Source organism: Poecilia reticulata, linkage group LG5 (assembly GCF_000633615.1).
Source record: "Poecilia reticulata strain Guanapo linkage group LG5, Guppy_female_1.0+MT, whole genome shotgun sequence".
Lineage (NCBI taxonomy): Eukaryota > Metazoa > Chordata > Actinopteri > Cyprinodontiformes > Poeciliidae > Poecilia > Poecilia reticulata.
Genome location: NC_024335.1, coordinates 30887248 through 30906266, shown reverse-complemented (window position 1 = coordinate 30906266; position 19019 = coordinate 30887248). Strand labels below are relative to the sequence as shown.

Sequence of the window (19019 nt, the reverse complement as noted above, 5' to 3'; positions counted from 1 at the left end):
TTATTTAAAAAAAAAATCTGTTCCAAAGAGGAAAACTTCAGTTAACAACATGACAGATTTCGACAACTTCCGGGTAACGTTGGCGTGATGACCTCAGTGCAACATAAACAACAGCGTTAAGTGTCGAGGCTAGGGGGCTGCTTAGTTTGTAACCGCCGACACTAAAACATGGCAAAGAAAGCGGAGGTTTCCGGGAATTAATTGGTGTAATTATGGTAATTATGTGAAATGAACATATTTGTTTGGTAAGTATATCTTATTCGACAGTATGTTTCCTAATTTATAAGCCTTAACTTGTTGGGTAATTATCGACTGCTGCTAGCTGACTTGTTAGCTGAGCGGCAACTTCCTATTTCTCCCTGCCCTTTGCTCGTTTTAGTAAGGAAAAAGAACAACTAACGTCGCTTTATTTTGGCGTTAAAATAAAGAAGCGGACATAAAGAGTTTATAATGTGTATATTATACATTAGTTGTGTTTTTTTTAATCAGCTGGTCGGTGTGGGCCCATCAGAGAGTCGGAGCTGTCAAAATGAGCTCAGCTAAGTCATGACGCCGAAGCAGACAGCTAAAAATAGAGATTAAAAAACAGCCGAAATAAAGCTAACTACCGTTTGTGGGGCTTCGACAAATTATTAACTAACACGAACAGCGACGTAAGGTATGTAACAGAAACTTCTGCTTTCGAAGAAGTTCGCTATCATTTTTAGCGCACTTTTCAAGTGTTTTTACGTAACCAGCTAGCGGGGGACGTAGTGCGCAGTCTGCAGCCTTTGAGCGTGGAACAGCTTGTGCTGAACTGTCTGGCTACAGAGAATGGCTCCGGTTTTATTTTTTTTTTCTCAGAGAGTAAACTGTCCGTCTGTGTGCAAAATGGAAAACAATGTAAAGAAAAAAAATTCCACTACTCTAGAGATTGTGTAAGAACCTTGTGTTTAACTTATGGATGAGATAAGAGCAAATGTTTACTGAATCGCTCAAATTCTTTACAGTAACTTACATGAGTTAGAATCTCACTATACTATCTAATTCAATTCAGCAAGGATAGTTTGACTGCACACATTGTGATCTATTTATGACATAACATTTTAATTTGATAATTGTGGCAAATTGAGGTTGTAAGAAAACTGGAATGCCACTTCAGATCAATAATAAATAGATTTTTTTTCATTTTGAAGTTGTTTATGATCTACATAATTATGTGGAAGAATACAAACTTGACAGATAAATGCTGTTTGGTCAGAGCGTTGTATCAAAGCGTAATAATGGGGGAAAGAAAGCAACAGGGATAACAGCAGCTATTCTCCAGATGTCGACTGACGTATTCATGACACTGGGTACAACTGTGTTCCTTGTGGTAATCCACTCCTGAACCACAGAGGTCAGAAGTGAAGCGTTTCAGAGAAAGGACAGGACTGTTGATCAGTGGTCCAAACTGCTCTTTAAAATCAATGTCCCAGCGTCTGGAGTGGAAAGGCACAGAATCCAAGTTGCTTCAGCTCCAGTGTGACGCTTCCACTTAGTGATAATTTCCCAACGTAGCAGAGGAATTTTGGAGTACTTCATTCTTTCTCTCTGACAAGCTTTGTGAAGATACTGATTTTTTTTTCCAGCTAGACTTGATGGTACCAATGTCTGCGTCATTGACCACAACGTCGCTGTGTCGGTCAAATCGAGCTGAAAGCCATAATAATCTAAATGAGTAAGAATACATCCTCGTTTTTTAAATGTATCACTCTGCGTGTAATGAAGCTATATAAAAAGTCACATTTTTAAAATTGAATTGCTCAAATAACAAAACATTTTTTAACAAATTGAATATTTGACAATATTTTTTTCTGCAGTGCAGATTGTTAAAGATTAGAAGAAATATTAATAAAGTCAAGACCTGATTGGGCAAAAAAAAAAAATCTAGAGATGCACAAATTAAACTTTTCCTGGCAGATACCGATTTCTGGTTTTCTCTGAAGTCTGTATAGATCTTGAGCGATGCCATTTCTTTTTTCTACTAGGAACACATGAAGGAGAAAAATGCAAAGAATCACAATAACTATCCCTTCACCACAGCGCATCTTCCAAACCCTTTGTCTGTTTTTTTTAATTTTTTTATTAAACTTTAATTAAAATTTTAATTAAGTTTTTTGGGGGTTTTTTTTATCACTTTTTGTTTTTGAAAACAAAAAGTGAATTGAAGAACACTTCAATTCAAGAAACAACAAGCTTTTTTATTATCAGATTAAGATTGTTTTTGACTCTGTCAGACTGGACGGCCTTGCGTCCGACAGTATGGCCTACATTTTTAAGCGAATGAGTTGATTTTATTGCGTTTCCATGGTGCTGTGTGTTAATAGACGATCTGTTTTATTGATGCTGGAGTGATTTTTGTTTTCCAGCTACACTCATCTGTCATTAAAGTATTAGTAGTGGGTGATGCAAGGTCACCATAAACTTGTAGGTAGAGTTACAGAAGCTGGTAGGTAGTAATGTTACACTATTACAGCTGAAATAGCAACTCAGGAAGTGCAAAAGGGGAAAAAGTTAATTTAATTCACTGGAAGTTGATCTGTTGTTTGGTTTTTATAGGAAGCAAAAAGTCAGTGATCTTTTAGGTCAAAAAAAAGAGAAAAGTACCGTTTGAGCTTGTGTTGTAGTTCTGAGGAAGATAAGCAGTGTGTTTAGACTGCATAGATATTTTAACATTATTTTACCAAATGACAGTCAACTAACTCATTACACTGCAGCAACAGTACGATTGAATTACGACTGAAATCCATCCATCCATCCATTTTCTGTACACCCTTGTCCCTTAGTGGGGTCGGGAGGGTTGCTGGTGCCTATCTCCAGCTAACGTTCCGGGCGAGAGGCGGGGTATTACGACTGAAATAATTAATCAAATTAATTATTAAAATAATCAACTAATTTGTGGAGTATAAAGACCCAGAAAAGGCCATTTGCAGAATAAAACAACAACGCAGTGAAGTAATTAAGCCAAAACGGTGTAAAAATATACACATTTTGCATTTAGAATGTAATAAAACTCATTTGTCTGAAAAAGAAAACTTCCCAGGCGGAATTGCAGATGACATTTGATGTCATCTGCCAATATCCAAATAAATATGTTATTAAAATGGCTATAGATCAAATATTACTATATATACCACATCAAGATCTCATTTTTCCTGTTTTTGCTCTCCAGCTCCATCCTTAGATCTTGATCTGTGTCCACCATGTCGTCGCGCGTGTTGCTGCGCCAGCAGCTGATGCGAGAGCAAGCCCAGGAGCAGGAGCGGCGCGAGGCCCAGCAGCAGGCCTCCGCCTCCCAGCTCAGAGGCTCCGACTCCACGCCAGCCATCTCCGTCTCCCTGCCGCCCAATGCCGCTCGGCCCCCACCGGCACAGGTGCCTGTGGAGGTGCTAAAAGTAAGAGCTAAGCATTTATTATTTTATTAACGTGTAACTGTCTAAAAGTGATTGAACGGTGAGTAATTAGTCTTTTCTTTTTTAAGAAAAGACAGCCTTTAAGAGCATGAATTTATGCTTGTTTCACTGCCTCAGCAGTAGTGTCAACTAACTTCAAGCTTATCACACCCTAAACTAAGTCAAGAATAAATTCAGTGATTTGGGACAAAACTGCCACTTTTAAATCAAAATCTACTCACAAAAATGTAAGATGCAACACAAAGTGATCATTTTTCTGTTGTCATAGTAACTAGAATCACTTCAGCTTTAGGACGTATGCTCCAAAATACACCTGCATCTGCCTGTAATCGCTTTATTAAAACTTGGCTAATTGCAGGAAGTGTTTTCATAGGACGTCTGACCTTTTTATTGCTGCAAACTCACAAAAAAAATCTGTTTTCTTCAATTGAGCCTGAAATTATAAGCAAAGCGGTTCCCTTTCATTTAACAAATAAAAATATACAACAAATAAACACAATTTGATAACTTCATTGGTTGATTTAAAATAGTTCAGTTCAATTTTAGCTTTTAATTGTAAATTATTTGGCTCACATGAAACATAAAGTTTGGACACCCTCAATCTAAAGATTTTTTTTTTTTATATACGCAACGAATCTGAAAACTCTAAACGTTTTCAGAGGATCCACTTTTGTTGTTTTTATTTCCTTCTGGTTTTGCAGTCACCCGTTGCTCATGTCTAAAGCAGGAAAACAATAACAAATCAAGTTAAAAACATGCCATTCTATTATGTTTGCATCATGAAATCTCTTCTTTTATCTTGACACAGTGTTGTGTGTCTCTCAGTGGCTTCATGTGGGAATCTGAGTGTTTAAACTGTTGAAATGTTCCAGGTGCAGACTCACTTGGAGAACCCAACCAAGTACCACATCCAGCAGGCCCAGAGGCAGCAGGTGAAGCAGTACCTCTCCACCACTTTGGGGAACAAGGCGGTCACGCAGTCGCTCGGCGTGTCCCCCGTGCACCAGTCCAGTTCGGCCCCCGAAGTCGGCCCCTCCGCCAGCAGCGCCCCCAACAGCCCCATGGCTCTGCTGAACATCGGCTCGAACAAGGAGGAAGTACGGGAAATTCCTAAGTTTTTCACACTGGGTTTCGTTTTTATTCCTCCCGCAGCAGATTGCACAACGCCGCCCGTCCGTTACTGTTTCTGCAGATTCGCCGAATGTGTTTTGAGGAAGTTAGACGCAGGTCGCCCGGCTCGTTTCCAGTTGAAAGGCTGCATTTGCTCAGAACTCCCTCCGGGACGATGCATGCCTCCTCTTGTCGCATTCTCGTCGCTCTGTTGTCACAATAGGTTGTTAAATGTTGCGCCTGCAGCAGAACAGAACCATGCACCTCCGACTGTGAAGCCAAGCTCTGCTTTATGCCGTCGCCGTTTAGCTCCCGGAAAGACTCTGACGGAGGCCTTTCTCCTCTCTCTCTCTTCCCGTCCAGATCGATGATGTGATCGACGACATCATCAGTCTCGAATCCAGCTTCAACGACGACATCATCACCTTGATCGACTCAGGTCTTCAGCTGCCCAGCACGGTATGAAGAACAATGCTGTTCTGAATGCTTCCTGTTCGACATTTCCCTCAGGACCGACAGGTTATTCTGGTATCGCAGCCATCAGGACCCGGCTCCTGAGTGCTTTTTCCCCGAAGGGAACGCTCTCTTTCACGTGTGGAATTCAGAAGCTGTGGGAGTAAATATACATTTGTGGCACTCGCCTACGATTCGTCACAGAGGTGCTGCCTGGGCGGGCCAGAGCCGTCGCAGGCCGGCCCGACGAGGGGAGGCGAGTCAAAGTGGATTTGTGTCGACTGTTAAAAACTGCTGCAGCAGCAGGTTAACTGATAACTGGAGGTGAAGGGGGAGAAACCTGTAGGATAAATTGAATAATGAGGATTGTGGTGATGCTTTTGGAGGACCAGAAAAGGAAACAAGCCGAGGTAAACGCTCTAAACTTTAATGTTTTAAAGCTCCTGCAATGAAGAGCGGCTTTTAAATTAAACGGCAGTTTCATTTTGAAGTTCCTTACATGTCGTCTGTTCAACAGATTTTTTTTTTTTTTTCTCTAAACCATTGAGTGCATGCATGATAACATGTTTGCTGTTGCTGTAGCTCCCGGGAAATCTGCTGGATGTTTACCACAGCCCTGGAATGGCAGCTCCTACTCTCACTGTCAGCAACTCCTGCCCTGCTGACCTTCCACAGATCAAAAGGGAAATTACCGGTACAGAGCCTGCTTGCATTGACTTCTGTCTGCGTCGTTATGAAACTTTATTTAACATGTCTGATTCCATTACAAAACGTTCAACTCCTCTTTCAGACACCGACACCAAAGCATTATTGAAGGAAAGGCAGAAGAAAGACAATCACAACCTCAGTAAGTCGCCCGCAGCGTTTGAGTCTCTTTGAATCAGAGTTGGGCTGGAACCATTGATGAAATAATCAATAACTAGTTTAGCAATCGATTAATCGTTAACAGGATCGAACAGACTTTTAAAAAAGGCTATTTTGAAAGAAAGAAAGAAAGAAAGCAGTGATTAAGCCAAAACTATGCAAAAAATATGTTTTGCATTTAAGATTTAAAACAAAAGTTTTTCTTTAAAAATGCTCTACCCAGAACTCTTCAATTTTTTTCATGTTAATGTTAGAAGTACTTTATTAGCTGCACACGCATCCTTTGCTACAAATGATCAAGCTTAGCTAATGGAATGGTGCATTAATGATATAAAATGTTTATTTTCCTATTTAAACAAGAAATTTAATAATTTCTTTATTTACATTTATTTGTACGATATCGTGAAAAATCTGCAGAATGTGCCCAATTTAAAAAAAATCCGACTAATCATCAGAGTAATGGATAACTAAAATAAGCGATAGCTGCAGTCGTAGATCAGTGTGTCTGTTTCTTAACTCTTTCTTTGCTGCAGTCGAGCGGAGGCGACGATTCAACATAAACGACCGAATAAAGGAGCTGGGTACTCTGATCCCCAAGTCGAGTGACCCGTAAGTTGCTAAAAAGAACAGCTTCTTTTCTTCTTTTCCTTTCTCAATAAGCATTACAATTGTGACTTGTGCAACTGCATTTGCATTAGTTTTTTTTTTTCTTTCTGTATTTGGGCCTGACAGGGAGATGCGTTGGAATAAAGGCACCATCCTGAAGGCCTCTGTGGACTACATCAGGAAGCTGCAGAAGGAGCAGCAGAGAGCCAAGGATGTCGAAATGCGCCAGAAGAAGCTGGAGCAGGCCAACCACATTCTAATGTTGCGCATCCAGGTCTGTGTTTGCGCTCTTTAAAGCGTTCACTGTTGCACACCTATACACACACACGATCGTTGCAGTGAAACCTGACGGTGGCAGCATCACGCAGACACGGGAAAGATTAAGACCGGTGCGGAGGTTCGCCTTCCAGCAGGACAGGCGCACTAAAAGTGCAGCCAGAGCTGCAGTGAAATGTTTTAGGTTAAAACGTATTCATCTGTTAGGAGCCTAGTCAAATCCAAACCTATATCCCGTTGATCAAACAAGACATTTGGAATTTGCAGAGCCACTCTGCCTCTGTTGTCAGAATAGGGCTGGACAATAAAGTAACAGCAGTATATATCGCTATAGATACATGATTGATATCAATAGATATTACAACTGATTTAATTTTCAGCATTCAATATATAGAATATTCACTGAACTCTGATTCAGAACTGCACAGCATTCTGGGAGATGGAGGCAGAGGAAAGGCGTTAGCCGCTCAGCCCCCGTTAGTTATTGCTATTGGTTGGTTGCATCAACTAACGGACCTAACTAAGCACTTTGAATTGCCTTGTTGCTGAAAATGTACTATATAAATGAAATTACCATACTACCCAACTCACTTCCTCTGAGGTTGCCTAGCAACAACTTATTCTGTAACTTGCGCATCAGCAGTGCCTCATAACTGCTTCAAAATAAAAAATTATGTGGAAAAGACACAAAACGTCACTAGTTTGGTAGCATTTCAGATATTATAAACAAAAAAATTATTAAATAATTATTGATCTAAAAAGTTATTGCTATTGACTGATATGAAACACTTTATATCGTGATAGATTTTTCAGGAATATCAGAAAAACTGATAAATGTGCAAAGCCTTCAGTAAAATAAACACTGAGAGTCTTGGCAGCCATAAGTTAAGTGGAAGCTGATCCTACACACAAATCAAGCCACAGGTTGTGGATTTTTATTTGGAATTGTACTTTTGTAAGGAATTGTACTTTACAGTCTTAAAACATCTATCAAACTTTCCTTTATTTAGTTAGAAGTGAATTTATTCATCACGGTGTCGTTCTCACATATTTTTCTTTAGGAACTTGAAATGCAGGCACGACTCCACGGACTGCCAGCCGCCCAGCAGCAGGCGGCGGTGGCAGTGCCCCACGCTGCCCAGAACCCCGGTGCCGCCACCACCCTGAACCTCTCGGCTCTGGGCGCGATAGCACAGCCGCTGCCGGCCTCCTTCCTCTCCCCGCCCTCCTCTGACTCCCCCGCCGGCGTCACCATCAGCAGTCCGCTGGACCTCGGCAGCCTGAGCTTCGCCGAGCTGGACGACCCCACCGCCTCGGCGCTCTACCCAGACGTGGGCCTGGGGGACATTCTCATGGACGACGGGTGCGCCCTGTCCCCGGAGAGGATGGGCGAGCCACTGTTCTCCCCACTGTCACCAGGTGCCTCTAAAACCAGCAGCCGCAGGAGCAGCCTTGAAATGGACGAGGACTTGTGATGGGTTTCCATAGCGATCAGAGATGATCTAGGAAGTGCAGTCTATCCCTAATAACTAAAGTCTATTTGTAGGACTGAAAAGAAAAACGTTCAAAGCTATCATGGAAAACTAACTTAATATTGAATCAGATGATTAATTATTGAATTTATTTTTGTTTTTGCCATAAATATTGTTCCTATTGGGAACAGCTCAAATGATTGTCTAAGTTTATAAATGCAATCTTATTAAATGGAATATTATATATTAGTGAAGTGGACCTTTAGCATTAAGAAATTCAGTAGTTCTTAAGACGAATTCAGAGATTTAAAAGGGACGTCTTGCTTTTATTTTTTTCAAAATTTATTATGATGATGACAAAAGCTGTGAGGATTCACCGGCATAGCAAACATACTAAGAGATGCCAACAATTCAGTATGACTTTTAATTTTAATTTTTGTTTCTTCAACTGACTGGAATCAGGGTTCGTCGTTCGCTCCTGTTGGTTGTCTCACCAGCAGCTACAGAAGGGATCTTTTATCAGGGGTGTCCAAAGTCGGTCCTGGAGGGCCGGCATCCTGCATGTTTTAGTTCTCTCCCTAGTGGTAGTAACAAACTCCTCAGCAAGTCAATGTTCTCCTTGGCCTTCTAACTAGCCATCATTTAATGCAGGTGTGCTAAACCAGGGAGAGAACTAAAACATGCAGGATGCCGGACCTCGAGGACCGACTTTGGACCCTGTTTTAAATGAATTGGCACATTGTGAAATATTTACTGCATTTTGTACATAAGAGTATTTTATTTTGAGCAATTTTATTGCACCTTACTTTAAGGCAGTCTATGCATTTTATGAGAGCTTTTTGGTTTTGTTTTTTTTAGTACTTTACACCCAGTGGTCTGCTTCTAGGCCCGGTCGCATGTTCTCGAGATGATAATAAAGCCGTACAAGCAGCTGGTTTAGCCAAAGCAGGATTTGTTCCGTTTTATTTTTTGAGTTGATTTACTTAGTAAACGCATGAGTGTCTGAGAAGAGAACAATTTTCCAACAGTACTGTAGCTCATAACTTTTTTTTTTTTATACCTGATAGTTTGATAAATGCTTTTTCATGACTAATATCTATTTTTGTCTTTTCCTTTTAACCTTCTGTGATCACTGAATGACGTTCACCAGTTGGCATGTTTTACTCCGATTGTTTTACTTTGCGATATCATTTCTGATCATGCTTTAATGTTGCTCGTTGTGTGTATTACCGAGGGCTTTGACCCCCTTTAAAAAACAATTAATAGTTTAATCTCAGAACTGATTAAAAAAATGGACGATTAAGAAGAACCCACAGGTCAACTCTTCCGTAAAGTAGGCGCAAATATTAAGAATTGTAAATTTTTAGTTATTTTTCTAACACCGACTTAGTTTTTCTGTTCAGTATGCGGTTTGTAGCTCATCGTTCAAAAGTTGGAGCTAAATCTATTTAAAGGCGCTCCACACCAAATCACACTTCCTCGCCTTTTTTTTTTTTTTTTGCATATATGCAACTATTATCTACAACATGTAGATATGTGAGAGTTAAAACTGACTGTTAAACACAAACACGTGCGTGTTGTCCCCCTCTCAGTAATTTGGCTTTTGTTAACATTTTAACAAATAAACGACTTTCTTCAATTCGTGTCCGTCTCCTGTTTCGACGCGGCGCATCAGTGGTAGAGCATTTGAGAGATTTCCATGGCGAGGTCCAGGCACTCCGTGGCCGGGAGGCAGACGTCGCAGCCGGCGCAGTCGCACAGGAAGCGGCGCGCGCCGGCACACGCGCACGGGCCGCAGGTCCGGGTGAACTCCAGGAGAGGCCGCAGGGCGCCGGGCTGGCAGCCGAACAACGACGAGCACAGCGAGCAGAAGCACACGGTGCACCCTCGGAAGGTCTCCGTTAGACAGTCCACGGGCCGGCAGAAGAGACAGCCCAGCAGGATGGCAGCACACAGGTCTCGAGATGAGGAAGACAAAGTTAAAAGTGAGACACGAGCTAAACGAAAACGGTGCAGATTGAGCCACCAACATTTGATTAAACATAAAACTTGAGGTGGCCTACGACATATTCAGGAGTTGGCGGTTAGGAGTGTATTTTCCATGTTTGCAATCTATAATACTGTTTTTCAACAGTGATGCCGCTAGGGGGCACTGCATGGGCCTCAGAAAGATGGAGGGTAAGAGAAAAAAACTTGCAAAAATAAAAAATATAAAAGTTTTTTACTTCAATTTTTTTATCATAATTTAGTTTAAAAAATATATAAGTTAAAATAATTCATTTCTATGTTATTTTTGACTGGTATCAAGCTACTATATTAAGCTAACCAAAGAAATGGAAAAGTTCCTGAGAAAGAATAGGCCAAAGGAACAATCCAGCAGCTTTGCTGTGGAGGATCCTAAAGCAAATAACCATAAGAACGGTGGGAATAAAATAAAATTTGAAGTGATTAATATAAAATATTACACATTTTCTTATCAAATACCAATAAAAAAATATTTACAAAATAACACACAGCTACCTTACCACTTCCACCTGCCTCAGTCTGAGCTGACGAGGTTTTCAGGCTGTCTTGAACTCTGGTTTTGGTCAGTGTTTGGCTCACATCAGGAAGTTTGCGGATTTCCGTGAAGGGCGGCAGCAGGGAATGTAAAGGTTTCGGCTGGTGTCCCTCCACAGAACACGAACTGCAGACGTACACAGCTGTGGTCGATCCACTCTTGAAGTGATCATCATCATGTTCCACTGCAGTCTCCTCTGTGTAAAAGAACAAAACTAACAATAAGCAGCAGAAAGGCCTAGCTATAAACCGTAATGATGATCTTACTTCTTGTCTGATTTGGTGATACAATCACAGAGACTTCAGCTGAAGACAGTTCCATGTCCTCAGTAGAAATGTGTCCTGACATACTGTTGACTTCAGTAAAAGATCCTGGAAGACGAGACATCGTTGTTCCATTTCTCTCTGTAACGTTTTGTCACATGCTCCTGTTAAACATACCCGTTCTATCCGCAGCTTCAGCGTCCGACTCTGAGGCCGCGGTTTGTGAATGCCGGGACTTCAGTATCTCGTCATATTCTTCCTTCCTGTCTCCAATCATCCCTCTGAAAATCTGCTTGTCATCCATTGAAACGTTCAGTCTGAGAAACAATCTGCCTTGCTCTGTTAAAGAGGAACAAGGGAGTGGAAAGTGTAAAAATGTTTACACTTTGTTCATGTGTTTTATTGGGATTTTAAGTGAAAATTGAGCTGTTAGCATCAAAAGAGTGTTAAAAAGAAGCAATCTTCAGTCAGAGGCCTCTTGACATTCGTAGCAAGACTGACTACTACTGGAATTAGTTCCTGCCCAAAGCATCACCATCCATGACGACTCTTTGAAAATACTTAGACAATGTGAGTTAAAGCCGCATTTAATTCTCCCTTAGAACAAACAACAAAGGCCTAGGCCTATTTTGGAATTAAAATTTGAGAACTATAGCCAAAAGGCATGGCAAACTTTTGAAGAACATAAATTATTTGCTGCTAAAATTCTAATAAAATACAGATAAAAATCTGGTACTAATATGACAAAATGTAAAAAATAAAAATAAAAAAGTGGGCATGAATATTGTTTTAAGGCACCTTAAATTTGTAACCACCGGAAACGAAGAAACACAAAGAAACAAGATATCTGCATTGAACGTGTCACGTAAGATTAATATTTTAGTTCCATCCTGCAAGTTAAATTAAGGAAGCTGACAAAAGGAGAATAAAGATCTCGTCACGCTGCTGAGTCTAGGTCAAACGACGGAGACCGTATATCAGATCAATAGCTGAGGTTTCTCAGCTGTTGGTGATGAGTAGACAACTTGCAAATGGCAGTGAAGTTAATCTATTATTCATCTCCATTTTGCTCACATTTAAGAAGCAGATGAAATAGAGTGCACGGACATCCTGACAGCTCTGTGAGCGAGCTTGGCTCCTGTTCTCTTTGTGTACATCGCCTCGCCGGTCATGTATGCAAAGAATAATCCAATATTTCATGTTGAAATATTGGATGTTTTTCTGCTCACAAACCGACATCCATAAGGCATTCTATGCTGTATTGTATAGATTGTGTCAAACTAAACCCTAACCCTAACCTCAATCTCTTGAGGCTAAAATTCACAGCCTCAAGAGATTAACATTCATTGATTCAGATCAGCCCACAATGTGCTGTGTACCCATCTGTTTTGCTGCCTGTCAGAGGTTCGTAGGGAAGAAATTGTACTTACAACCGTTTCCTCAAAGAAGAACATTCCAGGGTGAAGTCACAATCACAGATCCATCATTCAGCGAACTGTCAGAGCAGGAACTATAACTTTGCAGTAAAGCCTCTCTTCTTTTTCCCCCTTCCTTTCTCTCTCATCCGTCCGCTCTTTCTTGCTCTCTTAAACACACACATACACAGTCTAGGCATACACAAATTTCTTTACTAACTACGCATTTAAAAAAACAACAAAAAAAATTCACTTTTTTTTTATAAATAGACTTTTGCAAGCACAAAGGCTATTAAAAAGGCTTTGGAGAAATTATTTCTCTAGTTCAAACACATCGATTTTTATTTTTGTGACAAACTTATTCACTCTCAAATTCCTTCTGTTTGTTGTTGTTGCCATTGTCACACTTTTCAGATCATCAAATGCATTTCAACAAATGATAGATAATATGAGTAAAAGTCTAATTTAGTTTTCAAATGATAATTTCTCTGATTAAATAAATAAACCTGTCTTTTACATCTCTCTGGGGGAAGTTTGGTTCACTCTTCAAAGTTACCTTAACTCAGTTAAAAATGACTCCACACGATCTCAAATTTAGATTTAGATGTATTTAATAATTTAGATTCCATCGCCTCCTTTCCTTCTTTTTAGCTGCTCCAAGATGGACTTGCTGGTGTGTTTCCAGTAACGTCCTGCTTCCCATTGTGTTTGAACTGTGATGAACTGATGATTGGTTCATTTTGGGAGAGAAGAGAATTTACTGTTCCAATATTTATGGCAAATTGAAGAAGCAAAACAGACCCCGACGGCCATGGCAAATGTGAGATTTAGACTTAGAAATATTTTTGTAACACTTTCTTTTAACTCTAGAGACTTTGTTTCTACTCTCTAATTTAATTTTTTTTTTTTTAGATAAGGGGTGAGATGTCTTGACTTTTGAGATTTTTTTTGCCTATTTTATGTTGTCAGATGGTACAAAAGAATATTAGGGTTACTGTGGAGGAAAAAAAAAAGAATTTAATTTGAGAATTCTAAGAAAAGCGTCAGATTTTTTTTCAACAGATGATGGATAGCATCCACTAATTTCATTTAGAAGCGCACTTCCAGCAGATGGCAGTACTTTAGGACTGGTTGCTTATCAACTCCCATAGAAAAAGAATGCTTTTCCAATGGTATCAGTTACAGTAGATATGCATTCATATTCTAATGCATCATTAGAATATGAAACGGAGAATCTGTGAAAATTCATCTGGCTCTGCTACTGTCCAGAAACAACCAATCAGAACCAAAAGGCAAACTTTTGGTTCTGATTGGTTTCTAATGCATTGAATGTGTCTCAGCACATTAAACACGTTAGACCAGTGGTCCCCAACCCCCGGTCCGTGGACCGGTACCGGTCCGCGCAAGAAATAGTCTGGAGGATCTTTTATTTTGAAAATCCTTTAACCGGATTCTCTCGGTTACTTGCGCGCCAACACTGAGGCCACAAGCAGCAAAATGAGTAAGAAACAGATCAGATGTCTTTGGAAAGTTTCTTTGCAAAGGGAAAAGGCCCAGAAAAGACACAGGAGAATGGATTTATCCCGGACCAGTAGGTGAGTCCCACATTACAAGCCGCTCTGCGTAACATGCGGCGACCGGCTGCATGTTACGCCCCCCTTCCCCACCAGGCCGCAGCAAAATTTTCCAAGTCTTGACCGGTCCGCGGTAATAAAAAGGTTGGGGACCACTGCGCTAGACTACTAGTGTACCGCAGCTATGCAATTGGCAGAAATACAAGATAACATTGTATCATCATTGTTTATTTATAGAATGATTTAGAAAACAAAATGCTGTACAGGTTTGTCAAAACTATTTCGACCCATATTAGAACTTTGCATTGATTTAACTTCATTTTAGTAGCTGCAATTTTGCCTAACCCAGACATTTTCCCTAACCCAAATCAATACTAGTCTATTCCTGACTCTAACCTTAACTAAAACTTAATTTGCATCTTACCTCTAAACGTTACCCCTGACCCAAAGCAATGAGTCCATCATATTAGGACCGGGCTTTGGTCCTAATATGATGAACATAATGTTCCACTGGACATATAATGGTGCGTTCTCACCAAATGCGTTTTGAGCGTCAGGCGCATCTGGTTTGCATTCAGTCTGTGGAGGCGCGTCGAGAGCCATTGCGTCGCGATTTGAACTGTTTGATGCTTTTGACGCATCTAGCGCATCCAACACTCCACATAGACTTTGAATGTGAACCAGACTCGCCTTACGCTCAAAACGCGTTTGATGTGAATGCATCATTAGAATGTTCAGTTCCACTGGTAACAATGACATCAGCAGTGATGACATCACTCTTTGATGCATCAAGTTAATCTCTCTCCTGAGTGTAGCACACAGAGTGATAGAAATTTCAACGTGAAATCAACAACTGCCAATTATATGGTTAAATATTGTTATAAATACACTCAGATGGTGGTGAAGAGGTGGCAGAACTCTGAAAAATAGTTGTTTTACACTCTGACATAATTTACAGGCCTGTACAGTAAAGTCATAGATTATTATGGCCATCAAAATCGGTGACCAGAGTCAATTTGGCTATTTGAGGGTTAAATATTGTCATAAGTGTGATATGACTGTAATGAAGAGGTGGCAGAAACATTAAAAATCGTGTTAAAAACTACCACAGCACTTACAATCATTTCTTAATCGTTTAACGATTTATTAAACGGCCACAGTTGGTTTACATTTTTTAATGACAGCACTAGGCATTCAGTGCGATGGTCAGTCAAACAGTTGAGACTCAAATACGAAGTAATACATTTATATTTTCTCCGTCGATGCGATGGTAATAAAGGAGCCGTGAAGTTTACAATCCCAGCTGTATCAGTATTTACGCAGATTATGTAAATATTCTTCTTCTCGCTGATCTTCAAGACGTACCTGCGTTCCATTGCCCTCTGCGGTCACAGAAAATGACGGGTCACAGATTTTCCTGTCGCACCCCGTAATTAAACTCATAATTACGATCCTCTGTACTGAGCAGCTCTCTGATAGCTGACGGCATGTCCGTAAACAAGTTTTACTAAATATTGTACAATAACAGAAAAGAGAGATGTAACTACTATTATGAATATAGATTCTCCAAAAACCCTACAAATTACAATGAAATACTGCTACTTCCGGTGGGCGCCGGAAATAAGACCCATAATCGTTTCTCCCATAGACATCAATAGCGTCTCATGGAGCGCTTAGTAGTACGTAAAAGCGTCCGCCATCTTCTATGTGGCAACAGGGTGATCGGAGCTCCTTAAGTCCTGTGCTATGTGGACTTGTTTCAACCGTTTTACGAAAGTCCTGGGCTTTTATCTGGTCATTTTGTGGAATATTTAAGAATTAGAAAATGGCACAAAATAAGAATATTTTTTTCCACTCTGATTGGCTGCTGTTACCAATTTTAGCTTGAATGTTCATTGCATTTTTCGTAGATGCCTGTGAAAATAATTTCTATTTGCATTACTTTTTTGTTCTCTGGGAAATTATTTTTAATGATAAATACAGAAACAAGCATAAAAATCAAAACATCTACAGTAGTGATAGTAATATTAATGATAAAATAATGGTCAGTGCAAAGTAGCCTGCAAATTSTTTGGTGGGGGGCAGTGAGGGACCTGGATAAAGACTGGGGGGGCGCTGGCCCAAAAAAGGATGAGAAACACTGTTTAGCATATAAGCTTAAATGCATTTAAATGTACATAAACTAAATGAAAAAATGTCTTGATATTAAAAGTTATATATGAATAATGTATTTGGTCAAGACTTTTCCACGGTAAACAATATTCCTAAACTCATCCAAGATATTGTCAGCAAAATGTATTTGTTTTTTCTGCATACAACAGCAGCAATATACTAACTATACACAAGACTGTCATTACTTGACATAGTTGTACTGTTCAAAACTTTTCGGTTTGCTTCAGTAGAAATGGTGTAGTGTCTGGACATGTTAAAATGTTAAACTTTTTACCAGACGAAATCCTCAGCACTTTCAAATAGTTCCCTTTTTTATTTTATTTTGTTCATTTAAATCAATGAGTACAAACAACAAGTTGATGAGAATTAACGTCCCTGGCAAGAGACCAGGTCACCAGTCTGTCGCAGGGCAACACCGAGACACAGAACAAAAAACTATGCACACACACCTAGGGAGAATTTAGAGAAACCAATTAGCCCTGACAGTCATGCTTTTGGACTATGGGAGGAAGCCGGAGTGCCCGGAGAGAACCCATGCATGTACAGGGAGAACATGCAAACTCCATGCARAAAGACATGGAGTCTTCCAGGGYCGAGARTCRAACCCTTCTTGTTGCAAGGCAACAGTGCTACCAACTGCACCACTGTGCAGCCCACATTACAATCAAAGTATATAAAACTTTTTATAACCAATACCTGCAAATGAACCACCCAATTTAGGGGATGCTGCAGGTTACCAAACAAAAACCCCAAATCACAGGTAGACAACCTGGTTGTCCATTACAAAAAGAAGAAATACATACCAGGTGAGTAATGTCTTTTTCTCTTCATTGCAGGAAAGAAGGTCCAAAAGACCCAGTAGACGACGTCCAAACAGAAAGTCCCAAGGCCCCAGGTGATGACCTCACCTTTAGGAATCTATTTAGTTTCTTCTTTTATCATGTTTGTATAAATTTCGTCAGATCAGTAACTTTTCTCCTCCTTTTTTGCAGGAAGACAGCGAGGCGTACCCAGCGTTTCAGTTTCCACCGAAGAAACAATGTAATGCCCAGGTAAGTAAATCAATTTCAGGGAATTAAACAGAGTAAACAACTCTGTTTGACCCTCCACAGGTCATGCAAAACAAGTGAAAGTGAAAAATTATCCGTAGAGTTGTTTGTAGAACCTCCTCATCCTCAAAGGATAACAAAAAGGATAACAAAAACCTTTGTCCATCCATTCATTTTCCTCTGCTGTTTCTGGGTCATGGAGCAGCAGCTTCAGAAGGTAGGCCCAGAYTTCCCTCYCCCCAGCCACTTCTTCCAGCTCCTCGGGAGGAACCCCAAGGYGTTCCCAGGCCAGSCRAGAGACATAGTCCCTCCAGCRTGTCCTGGGTCTTCCTTGGGGCCTCCTCCCGGTGGGACGTGCCCGGAACACCTCACCAGGGAGGCGTCCAGAAGGCATCCTGACCAGATGCCCGAGTCTCCTCAACTGGCTCCTCTCGACGTGGAGGAGCAGCGGCTCTACTTTGAGTCCCTCCCGGATGACCGAGCTTCTCGCCCTATCTCTAAGGGAGAACCTGGACACCCTGCGGAGAAAACTCATTTCGGCCGCTTGTATCTGGGACCTCGTTCTTTCGGTCATGACCCAAAGCTCATGACCGCAGATGAGGTGGGAACAAAGATCGACTGGTAAATCGAGAGCTTCGCTGTGTGACTCAGCTCTTTCTTCACCACTACAGACTGGTACAGCGCCTGCTTCACAGCAGATGCTGCCCCAATTCGCCTGTCGATCTCCCGCTCCCTTTCTCCCTCATTTGTGAACGAGATCTCCAGATACTTAAACTCCTCCACTTGAGGCAGGAACCCCTCTCCCAATCTCTCCCAGAGAGGAGACATTCCACGTCCCAAGAGCCAGGTTCTGCAACTGAAGATCAACAGGAACCCCCTCCCACAAGCACCATCCATATGCATGAGTGTTTATCAAAGGAGTTTGTACACAGCCAGTACTATGCCTGCAGCTGTGCCAAAACCCAACCCAAAACTGAAGCCGCTCATGAAAGACTCTCCACAGTCCGACAAAAAGGTCCACATACTCCAGGATGGTCGCTGCTGCTGATGCCTCACTTCTGGGCTTAGATGTTGCAATATAGCCTCTTCCATCTCTTCTTCTTGTGACTCGTCCAAATTATAAAATCGTTTAATTTTCTGCATTAGTTCTGCCATTTCTATCAGTAGCTCCTCTGTATTTAATCCATGTAATCTCCTTCGTTGTGTCTTTACATAAAATTCCTCGAGTTCCTCAAGAAATGCTGGATCCTCCATTGTACACGTTTTACAAGTTGCAAGTCTTTCTTTAGTGCTTGACTGAAAGATCTCTTGGGRAAAAGTTCAAGTACTTAAGACTGTTTTATGATGTCATAACAAGAGAATGATATTATGACATCACAGAGAGAGTGATGTCATAACTAACATATACTTGCATTTGCATACATTTATGCATTTTATAAAATATGTTTATATGGTTTTCATTTTTGCATACTATTGAAATATGTTTAATCTAGGTCAGTGCTTTTCAACCGTTTTTGAGCCAAGGTACATTGTTTTAATTGAAAAAATCTCGAGGCACACCACCAACCAAAAATGTAAACAAAGATACTTTGTAGCCGCCTATATTACATATATAGTCATTCTTATCAAAGTGTCTTGAATAAGAATCACATAAATGTCACATAAACACAAAAATTGATTTTTATCACATTTTAAATACCATAATAAATATTTATTCTCTGGAAAAAAGTAAGAAAAATATGTAGTTTAATGATTGACAATGACTGATTTT

General features: G+C 40.5%; 2 protein-coding genes across 5 annotated transcripts; one reads left to right on the top strand and one right to left on the bottom strand.

Annotated features, from left to right (window-relative positions):
* Positions 1-91: 91 nt before the first annotated feature.
* On the top strand, positions 92-9854 carry tfe3b (transcription factor binding to IGHM enhancer 3b). Of its 3 annotated transcripts, none has more exons than XM_008410501.1 (9): positions 95-245; positions 3194-3416; positions 4307-4531; positions 4908-5003; positions 5580-5691; positions 5788-5844; positions 6395-6470; positions 6594-6741; positions 7805-9854. In XM_008410501.1, the coding sequence occupies exons 2-9, from the start codon at positions 3225-3227 to the stop codon at positions 8216-8218; spliced, it is 1320 nt and encodes a 439-aa protein (XP_008408723.1). In that variant the 5' UTR covers positions 95-245; positions 3194-3224; the 3' UTR covers positions 8219-9854. The 3 variants fall into 3 exon arrangements, with proteins under 3 accessions (XP_008408721.1, XP_008408723.1, XP_008408722.1); XM_008410500.1 differs by having other exon boundaries at positions 6585-6741; XM_008410499.2 differs by having other exon boundaries at positions 92-245; positions 5580-5844.
* Positions 9700-17094, bottom strand: LOC103465542 (uncharacterized). Of its 2 annotated transcripts, none has more exons than XM_008410502.1 (6): positions 17003-17094; positions 12469-12623; positions 11216-11377; positions 11042-11146; positions 10741-10971; positions 9700-10173 (listed from the first exon to the last, which is right to left on the bottom strand). In XM_008410502.1, the coding sequence occupies exons 3-6, from the start codon at positions 11340-11342 to the stop codon at positions 9887-9889; spliced, it is 750 nt and encodes a 249-aa protein (XP_008408724.1). In that variant the 5' UTR covers positions 11343-11377; positions 12469-12623; positions 17003-17094; the 3' UTR covers positions 9700-9886. The 2 variants fall into 2 exon arrangements, with proteins under 2 accessions (XP_008408724.1, XP_008408725.1); XM_008410503.2 differs by lacking the exon at positions 17003-17094 and adding an exon at positions 15393-15627.
* Between the last annotated feature and the right edge of the window lie 1925 nt (positions 17095-19019).

Bases quoted from the DNA above. Each gene is read 5' to 3' on its own strand.
- LOC103465542 (XM_008410502.1), bottom strand. From the start codon at position 11,342: ATGGATGACAAGCAGATTTTCAGAGGGATGATTGGAGACAGGAAGGAA. The intron at 11,147-11,215 runs GTATGTTTAACA...CTCGTCTTCCAG, and splicing joins TGAAGCTGCGGATAGAACGG to GATCTTTTACTGAAGTCAAC. The intron at 10,972-11,041 runs GTAAGATCATCA...TCTTTTACACAG, and splicing joins ATCACCAAATCAGACAAGAA to AGGAGACTGCAGTGGAACAT.
- tfe3b (XM_008410499.2), top strand. From the start codon at position 3,225: ATGTCGTCGCGCGTGTTGCTGCGCCAGCAGCTGATGCGAGAGCAAGCC. The intron at 5,845-6,394 runs GTAAGTCGCCCG...TCTTTGCTGCAG, and splicing joins GAAAGACAATCACAACCTCA to TCGAGCGGAGGCGACGATTC. The intron at 6,471-6,593 runs GTAAGTTGCTAA...TGGGCCTGACAG, and splicing joins ATCCCCAAGTCGAGTGACCC to GGAGATGCGTTGGAATAAAG.